A 10,000-nucleotide genomic window follows, 5' to 3' on the forward strand; every position below is an offset into this window, starting at 1 on the left:
ATGTATCCTCACAATCCCAATGTACCTTCTTGTATATATGTAAATAAATAAATAAATAAATAAATAAATTAATTAATTAATTAATTAATTAAATATTATTCAATAAGAAGTTGAATCAGCCAACTATTTAACATCCATGCCACCCTGAGTCAATTATTTCTTGCAGGGATTTTCCTGCGCGGGCCCTAAGCCTCTGGCTGGCCCACTGGGCGGGTCCTAAGTCTCTGGCTGGCCCACTGGGCGGGCCCTAAGCCTCTGGCTGGCCCACTGGGCGGGCCCTAAGCCTCTGGCTGGCCCCCTGGGCGGGCCCTAAGCCTCTGGCTGGCCCACTGGGCGGGCCCTAAGCCTCTGGCTGGCCCACTGGGCGGGCCCTAAGCCTCTGGCTGACCCACTGGGCGGGTCCTAAGCCTCTGGCTAGCCCACTGGGCGGGCCCTAAGCCTCTGGCTGGCCCACTGGGCGGGCCCTAAGCCTCTGGCTGGCCCACTGGGCAGGCCCTAAGCCTCTGGCTGGCCCACTGGACGGGCCCTAAGCCTCTGGCTGGCCCACTGGGCGGGCCCTAAGCCTCTGGCTGGCCCACTGGGCGGGCCCTAAGCCTCTGGCTGGCCCACTGGGCGGGCCCTAAGCCTCTGGCTGGCCCACTGGGCGGGCCCTAAGCCTCTGGCTGGCCCACTGGGCGGGCCCTAAGCCTCTGGCTGGCCCACTGGGCGGGCCCTAAGCCTCTGGCTGGCCCACTGGGCGGGCCCTAAGCCTCTGGCTGGCCCACTGGGCGGGCCCTAAGCCTCTGGCTGGCCCACTAAGTGTTGCTTGTTTCTGTTTTACTTGGGCGGAGTGTGAGTATTTATGACTCGTATGGTCGCTTCAGTAAGATTTTGTCCCATGTGTTTAACAACTTCTTCTACTCTGTTGAATCTAAGTTGAAATCTTAATGAGTTTGTAACTGTGCACTGTGTTAGATAATGTTCCAGTGGTCTGTTGTGGGTGTAACTGTGCATTGTGTTAGATAATGTTCCAGTGGTCTGTTGTGGCTGTAACTGTGCATTGTGTTAGATAATGTTCCAGTGGTCTGTTGTGGGTGTAACTGTGCACTGTGTTAGATAATGGTCTAGTGGTCTGTTGTGGTTGTAACTGTGCACTGTGTTAGATAATGTTCCAGTGGTCTGTTGTGACTGTAACTGTGTACTGTGTTAGATAATGTTCCAGTGGTCTGTTGTGGCTGTAACTGTGCACTGTGTTAGATAATGTTCCAGTGGTCTGTTGTGGCTGTAACTGTGCACTGTGTTAGACAATGTTCCAGTGATCTGTTGGGCATTTCTCCACAGTACTCTTGAGTCACTATTTGCGTGCCCGAGGGCAATTTACAGTGAACGGAATGGTGACCAGTTATCCTACGGTGCCCAGATGTCATTCCGAATCTATCATACCCAACCACTTACGGTCGAGCCATTCCGAATCTATCATGCCCAACCACTTACGGTCGAGCCATTCCGAATCTATCATGCCCAACCACTTACGGTAGAGCGACGGTAGAGCTTCATGCAAGTCGGGGTTCAATCCCCCAAGTGGTTGGGGCAGCATTCCTTTCCCTCCGTCCCATCCCAAATCCTGACCCCTTCCCAGTGCTATATAGTCGTAATGGCTTGACGCTTTCCCCCTGATAATACCATTCCGGGTCACTCTCGTTTGTCAGGTAAGAGCGAGAGAACAGGGTTCGAATCTCTGACAGGGTAGAGGGATTGACTGGGCACCGCTCATTCACTGCTCAGCCTCGTGAACTCTATAGTATTTTGAGCTCTATAGGTAGGCCAGATTGAGAAGATATTGAAATAAAATACTTTAAAAATTACCTAAAATATATACTTAAAAGAAACAAATCACAATATACGTTAAACCAACATTATATATATACTGTATGTGTGTGTGAGAGAGAGAGAGAGAGAGAGAGAGAGAGAGAGAGAGAGAGAGAGAGAGAGAGAGAGAGAGAGAGAGAGAGAGACATGTTCACTCAGTATAAGATTACATCCAAACAATAAACACATCAACATATTGGACACTGAAAGTGTACAAAAATTTTGAAAGCCTGTGAGAAATTATTTGCATAGTAATTGTCCGTTACACTTAACAAACTAGTTCATAAGTCAGGCCTTTTCGTCAGAGTCGTACGCATAATTAGAAGTAAATCCATGCAATATAATGAAAGATAGTTTACCAAAATTAATTATAGTTTACCAAAATTACGTATCTTTTGCAAAACAATATAAAAAACCTTTAGAATGTCGATGTTTTTCAGGATTAAAATATTTTAGGCACATTAAGAGTTAAGTAGGCATGAAGATGTAGCCTAATGCCTGCTGACAGATAGGTCTTAGACTACATCATTAGGTAGGCTGACAATGGGTGAATCGACATAGGTAGGCAGGACTAAGTTAGCTGGCCTAACTTAGTCCTGACTAGTCCTTAGTGACTTGGCCTAAGTCATTGCTACCTGCTAGTTTCCTTCCAACATGTGTCATTCCATTCCTATTCCGCCAACCCATCATAGAGCAAGTTTAGCGAACTTCGCCCTCCTTCGGGAGCGGTAAGTTCATCGAACTCACCCGCCTTCGGGAGCGGTAAGTTCATCGAACTCACCCGCCTTCGGGAGCGGTAAGTTCATTGAACTCACCCGCCTTCGGGAGCGGTAAGTTCATCGAACTCACCCGCCTTCGGGAGCGGTAAGTTCATCGAACTCACCCGCCTTCGGGAGCGGTAAGTTCATCGAACTCACCCGCCTTCGGGAGCGGTAAGTTCATCGAACTCACCCGCCTTCGGGAGCGGTAAGTTCATCGAACTCACCCGCCTTCGGGAGCGGCAAATTCATCGAACTCACCCTCCTTCGGGATGGAGAACGCTTGGGGAGACTAACCTGACTCGTGGGTGAAGACAGCGTGACACACGGAACAAGGCCACATCCTCAAGGAGGAGGTGAACTGAGAGGTCTCAGGATGGCAGGCAAGGTGCTTGCGCAAGCTACCCTCGTTAACGTAGTGTTTTCCACACACCGGGCACGAATGGGACGCAGTTCGTCGCTTGGCTGCAAAAAGAATACACCTTAGCGGGCTTGCCTCAAAAGCCTAATTCCACCCTAATACAATAATACTTTTGTATATAACAGCAATTATACAATGATAAACAGTGAAAATAGTGCTGCAAATATATCTTATGGCTAAATGCTATACACACACACACATATATCAGATATATGATCATATATGATATGATATAGGGGTTAGTTTAGGGGGGGTGGAGGGAAATGTGGCGTCGGCCCATTAAGGCCACATTACCTCCGACACCTGAGGCATTTGGGTCTCTATGAACCACCTTCATATGCTCCATAAGCTGTTCTCCACTCATGAAGTACTTGTCACAGTGAGGGCAGTGAACGGCACTCGGGCCTCCGATGTGGATAGCGTGCTGTGAGAAGACAATAACAAGGGATAGTATATGAGGAATGTCAACTAACCTGCCACTCCCGAAGCGTTAGGGTCCCTATGCGTATACTTCATATGTTCCATCAGCTGTTCTCCATTCATGAACAATTTCTGGCACTGAGGACAATTAACAGCGTTGGGGCCGCCGACCAGGGCTGCGTGCTGTGGGAGAGAGACCACACAGGGTGAAGCCCACTGTCCTGCCTCGTACCTCATATAATTCCTCTCACCACGCATTCCTCCCACACAAACATCATGGACCAAAGTGCCTTTTCAGTCATGCACATCAAAGTGCATGACTACAACTCTCTCTCTCTCTCTCGCGCGCTGAATTCTACCTCATATCGCTATATTCTATCACACCTTTCTGGTAGCATAGCACATCCTATCCTATCACAACTATATATAGGTAAACATATGGTATATTTATATCCTCGTTTGATGGGTACAGCGCCATAGGGAAGGATCCTCCTTTTTCCAATCACACACACACCGATTGGTGAAGCAGATGGCTTCACCAATCCCTAATATCCTGCGTCCGACAAGATGTGGCGAGCAATCTTGCGTCACAGTGTGCGAGGGACTCTTAGAAGTGTGAGGAGAGGTGAGGGAGAAACAGTTAATAGGTCAACAGTTACCTAACCAAAAAAAGCTCTATTGGGAATGGCATAATCTTTCTCTAACTGCCTTTACCTCATCTTAAAACTACACAAGACCAATGTTACTTAGAACTAAACATCCTTACACATTGATAAATATAAATGACCCCAGCTGGCAAAAGATATATATATATGTATCTAAAGATAAGAATAGACATCAAACAGAAACTATGACCGTTGAGTAAGATGGCAGTTGATGTCTTGGCACGGTTCAAATTTTCAAATTTTCAAAAAGTCCTTTTTTTTAGGCTTTTATCGTGTCCAATTTCGGCCGATTTAATAGGCCGATGTTTCAGCTCCTTAGGACTAACTTCAGGGATGGTTGACCGCAATCCGCAGCCACTTTCCGCGAACTCTAGGCCTCTCCGCGAACTCTAGGCCTCCTTCCGCGAACTCTAGGCCTCTCCGCGAACTCTAGGCCTCTCCGCGAACTCTAGGCCTCCTTCCGCGAACTCTAGGCCTCTCCGCGAACTCTAGGCCTCTTTCCGCGAACTCTAGGCTTCGTCCCGCGAACTCTAGGCCTCTCCGCGAACTCTAGGCCTCTCCGCGAACTCTAGGCTTCGTCCCGCGAACTCTAGGCTTCTTCCCGCGAACTTCTGTAAGTATTACAAATCAACAGGCGCCAACTAGTGATGACTTCCTAGTGATGATTGGCCTAGTGCTCAACAGCCAATTCAATTTCTTTCTTATATCTGGATATTCATCGCGATCTCAGACCATCAAACCTCAACGGTAGAAACAAATTGTTCTGTGTTCATCACCATCACAGATCATCAATGAATCTTTATAGACAACCATTGACAATGACATCTTGCAAGCCGCTTGCAATTGAGGTTAAAAGGTATGCAATAGCTTGCATGGCTTCCGGTGGACGGTGGTTGCAAACCGCTGAAGCCTATCATCTGCTAGGGACGCCCTAGAGCGTTCTAGAGCGCTAGGAGCGTCCTAGGAACGGCCTAGAGCGTCCTAGGAACGGCCTAGAGCGCTAGGAGCGTCCTAGGAGCGGCCTAGAGCGTTAGGAGCGTCCTAGGAGCGGCCTAGAGCGCTAGGAGCCTCCTAGGAGCGGGCTATAGCGCTAGGAGCGTCCTAGGAGCGGCCTAGAGCGCTAGGAGCGTCCTAGGAGCGGCCTAGAGCGCCCAAGAAGCGGCCTAGAGCGCCAGGAGCGTCCTAGGAGCGGCCTAGAGCGCCAGGAGCGTCCTAGGAGCGGCCTAGAGCGCCAAGAGCGCCCAAGGAGCGGCCTAGAGCGCCAGGAGCGTCCAAGGAGCGACCTAGAGCGCCAGGAGCGTCCAAGGAGCGGCCTAGAGCGCCAGGAGCGTCCAAGGAGCGACCTAGAGCGCCAGGAGCGTCCAAGGAGCGGCCTAGAGCGCCAGGAGCGTCCTAGGAGCGGCCTAGAGCGCCAAGAGTGCCCAAGGAGCGGCCTAGAGCGCCAGGAGCGTCCAAGGAGCGCCAGGAGCGTCCAAGGAGCGCCCTAGAGCGCCAGGAGCGTCAAAGGAGCGCCCTAGAGCGCCAGGAGTGTCCTAGGAGCGTCCTAGAGCGCCAGGAGCGCCCAAGGAGCGGCCTAGAGCGCCAGGAGCGTCCAAGGAGCGCTCTAGAGCGCCAGGAGCGTCCTAGGAGCGGCCTAGAGCGCCAGGAGCGTCCTAGGAGCGGCCTAGAGCGCCCAAGGAGCGGCCTAGAGCGCCAGGAGCGTCCTAGGAGCGGCCTAGAGCGCCAGGAGCGTCCTAGGAGCGGCCTAGAGCGCCAGGAGCGTCCTAAGAGCCGCCTAGAGCGCCCAAGGAGCGGCCTAGAGCGCCAGGAGCGTCCTAGGAGCGGCCTAGAGCGCCAGGAGCGTCCAAGGAGCGGCCTAGAGCGCCAGGAGCGTCCTAGGAGCGGCCTAGAGCGCCAGGAGCGTCCTAGGAGCGGCCTAGAGCGCCAGGAGCGTCATAGGAGCGGCCTAGAGCGCCAAGAGCGCCCAAGGAGCGGCCTAGAGCGCCAGGAGCGTCCTAGGAGCGGCCTAGAGCGCCCAAGGAGCGGCCTAGAGCGCCAGGAGCGTCCTAGGAGCGGCCTAGAGCGCCAGGAGCGTCCTAGGAGCCGCCTAGAGCGGCCTAGAGCGCCAGGAGCGGCCTAGAGCGCCAAGAGCGCTCACGGAGCGGCCTAGAGCGCCAGGAGCGTCCTAGGAACGGCCTAAAGCGCCAGGAGCGTCCAAGGAGCGGCCTAGAGCGCCAGGAGCGTCCTAGGAGCGGCCTAGAGCGCCAGGAGCGTCCTAGGAACGGCCTAGAGCGCCAGGAGCGTCCAAGGAGCGGCCTAGAGCGCCAGGAGCGTCCTAGGAGCACCCTAGAGCGCTAGGAGCGTCCTAGAGCGCTAAGAGCATCCTAGGAGCGTCCTAGAAGCGCCCTTGAGCGCTAGGCGCCTCCTAGGAGCGTCTAGATAGTACTCAACGACGCGCCTTAAAAATAGCGAAAGTACTATCGCAAAGTAGCCATATGGATAGAAAAATAGAATAGAGAAGAATAGAGAAGAATAGGCCCACCCCAATGAGGCCAGAAGAGGATAGATAATTGAACCAAATGAAAAGAGATGTGAATCTCTCTCTCTCTCACTCCCTCTCTACCTTGGATGTGTGAGTCCTTAGCGAACTCTCCGTAGCGAAGCCCTTGCCACAGATGTTGCAGTGGAACGGTCGGTTCTTCATGCGCTCCAGCTGCGCATCGTGGTTGCGCAGATGCTGCTGTAGGTTCGACAGCTGAATGAAAGCTCGCCCGCAATCAGGGATGTGGCATTTGTAAGGGCGTTCACCTGTGGAAGAGAAGAACGGTGTTATTTCTAAATGAACAAATCCACAATGGTCTACCCCCATAGCCTAGCTCCTGTGCCTGGTAAGTTCACTACGGGATCACCATAGCCCGTGCTACTTGCCCCGCTCCTGTGCCTGGTAAGTCCACTACGGGATCGCCATAGCCCGTGCTACTTGCCCCGCTCCTGTGCCTGGTAAGTCCACTACGGGCTTACCATAGCCCGTGCTACTTGCCCCGCTCCTGTGCCAGGTAAGTTACGGGATCACCATAGCCCGTGCTACTTGCCCCGCTCCTGTGCCAGGTAAGTTACGGGCTCACCATAGCCCGTGCTACTTTGGAACTTTTGTTCTAAGTAGCTGAATTTAAAAGAACATTAGGGCCGTGACTAGGGTTCGAACCTGCGCCTGAGAGTATCTCAGACGCTACCTTAATCAAACTTCATTTGATACATCAGGTTATCGTGGTTTCTGTGTGTAATGTAGTGGCATTATTTCTGTTAATGCTCAAATGTTATTTCAGCAACAATAATATTAAAAACCATTAATACAATGATGATTTAAACATAATTAAACATATTTAAACAATTTAAAACAAAATTTAAACATTAAAAAAAAATTTAAACACAATTTAAACATTTTAAAAAATTTAAACAATTTTAAACAATTTTAAACACAATTTAAACATATTTAAACATCTAAACATAATTTAAACATATGTTGTTGAATAAGACCGAAAAGGTAAGATTAATAATTCTAACACGAATTTTCTCAATATTTCTTACCACCGACAGTGAAGAAAAACATAAGAAATATTGAGAAAATTCCTGTTAGAATTATTAACCTAACCTTGTCGGTCATATATATATATATATATATATATATATATATATATATATATATATATATATATATATCGACCAATGGAACAGGAGAGAGTAGAGAGGGAACGAGAAGCAAAGATCAGGAGAAAAGATGGAAGCATAATAGGAAGAAATGGAGAAAGAGAGAGAGATAGAAAGGGAGATAGAGAGAAAGGGGGGGAAGGGGGGGGTAGAATAGAGATAGGGGTTGACCGAAGCAACGACTAAGCATTTTGGCAAACACTAAATCCAGAAACTCATTACAGAGTTTTAAATATTAATAGTTTGAATGTAGGTGGGCTTGTGGGGGGGTGGGGGTGTAGGTGAGAGAGGAGGGAAAAGGGGTTAGGAGGGGGAGAGATAGATGGAGTGGGGGGGGAGGGTTGATGGAAGATAGAGTGACGTGGATATGAAGATGGAGAAAGACTGTGACTAATAATGATAAGACACATACGGGTTATTCATGCCCGTGCCACCTCTCTTTGGTGGTTTAATCAGTCTGCAATGACAGAGGTTCAGGTCAGAGGCCGGATGGGTGCCCACAGGAAAGGATGCTGATAGCTTCACAGTGTTCTTACAGATATCTCTCATGTGGGGGAAGGTGGTGGGGGGTAGTGGGCTACTTTGGGTGTGTGTGCGTGTGTTAAAGCAAGAATTATAGACACAGCAACCCACCCACGCCACCACAGAAGAGGCACACAGCCCCCACTACCACCCACACCACCACAGAAGAGGCACACAGCCCCCACTGCCACCCACGCCACCACAGAAGAGGCACACAGCCCCCACTACCACCCACACCACCACAGAAGAGGCACACAGCCCCCACTGCCACCCACACCACCACAGAAGAGGCACACAGCCCCCACTACCACCCACACCACCACAGAAGAGGCACACAGCCCCCACTACCACCCACGCCACCACAGAAGAGGCACACAGCCCCCACTGCCACCCACGCCACCACAGAAGAGGCACACAGCCCCCACTACCACCCACACCACCACAGAAGACACAAACACCTTCAAATGGCGCTCAAGCAAGTCAGGCCAAGAAACAATTGAAGCCTCAACAGCGTGGATTATTCAGACTCTTCAATCGTGAGTGAGAAAGCCCTAAAAAAATCTTAATTAGAATATCCCCCACCATCGGCAGCACTTAATCATCCATGTACTTACTGGAAAATGTTTAATTCCCCCTATATCCACTTATCCCTGGAACTGTAACCGCCTGTAGCTTCACTTATCAGAAGCCTGCAGCCAAATTCCCTACATAAAAACGCCGCGGCTTCTTATAAACCGAAAAAAAGGGAAGGTTTAATCTCCAACGTGCTTAAGGATGCGACTTTCCCGCACAGCGAGATGGACGAGGAAGGCGGCGATTGGCTGAAAGCACGGAGGGAGGAGCCAATCAAAGCGTAAGTAGAAGAAGGCGGGAAAAGTTTCAGACACGTCCTGCCATCTAGCGGCATGCACCAGCAACATTTTGGCGCGCATTTCCTCATGGAAATGCGCGCCAAAATGGGTCCATTTCCTAATGGACCCACTTCACCCTCATTCTAAAACCTTTCTCACAACAAATACATAACTAGTTTAATATGTATATTGATTTCCAGCGGAAAATGGCTTATAGATCCATGTTTTGTGGGTCGCCAGCGCTGTTGATAGCGGTTCTTGCTAAGTTTGCAAGGATACTGAACATGCTAAGGCAGGAATCATTCATTATTTTCCAGCTTGATCAAGCAATCATGCATTGATTAATGAGTAGTTGGTAACACTACCTGAAAGCTGCCTACTGTTGAAGGGTTGGTATTACTGGCATGGGAAGCTGTACTCAAGTTGAATATATACATATATATATATATATATATATATATATATATATATATATATATATATATATATATATATATATATATATATATATATCTCACAATCCATTTGATTTCCACTCTGGCTTAGGATAAGTGATGCATAAAAGCCTTGAGCCATCTTGGAAAAAGTACGAAACATCCATTAGTTTCTGGAGCGGATAGCACTCCAGATGGAGTAGTGTGGACAGTGGCCCGTGGTAGTGGTGTGGTAGGGGGGGGGGAATAGTCTATCAGCGGTGATGTGCCTGGTCTATCGAACAGTCACAGCACCGCTCCTGTGCCAGGTAAGTCCACAACGGGCTCACCATAGCCCGTGCTACTTTGGAACTTTTGTTCCCAGTAGCTGAATCTAAAACGGCGTTGGTCTATC

The 10,000-nt window shown here is 49.8% G+C and overlaps 1 protein-coding gene across 5 annotated transcripts in view; it reads right to left on the reverse strand.

The window, feature by feature from the left end:
- Positions 1-10,000, reverse strand: part of dati (datilografo) — a 140,713-nt gene that overhangs the window by 10,807 nt on the left and 119,906 nt on the right. For 4 of the 5 annotated variants that reach the window (XR_011224511.1, XR_011224510.1, XR_011224512.1 and 1 more), the window contains exons 3-5: positions 6,715-6,899; positions 3,501-3,630; positions 2,904-3,071 (exon numbers count right to left, since the gene is read on the reverse strand). Coding sequence is in view for 2 of the 5 variants with exons in the window: in XM_069312729.1 (XP_069168830.1) it covers positions 2,904-3,071; positions 3,501-3,630; positions 6,715-6,899 (483 nt within the window). In the remaining 3 variants the exon portion in view is untranslated. Of the gene's footprint in view, positions 1-2,903; positions 3,072-3,321; positions 3,452-3,500; positions 3,631-6,714; positions 6,900-10,000 lie in introns of all 5 variants that reach the window. The other variant, XM_069312730.1, reaches the window with a different exon arrangement.

This window comes from Procambarus clarkii, chromosome 73 (genome assembly GCF_040958095.1).
Source record: "Procambarus clarkii isolate CNS0578487 chromosome 73, FALCON_Pclarkii_2.0, whole genome shotgun sequence".
Lineage (NCBI taxonomy): Eukaryota > Metazoa > Arthropoda > Malacostraca > Decapoda > Cambaridae > Procambarus > Procambarus clarkii.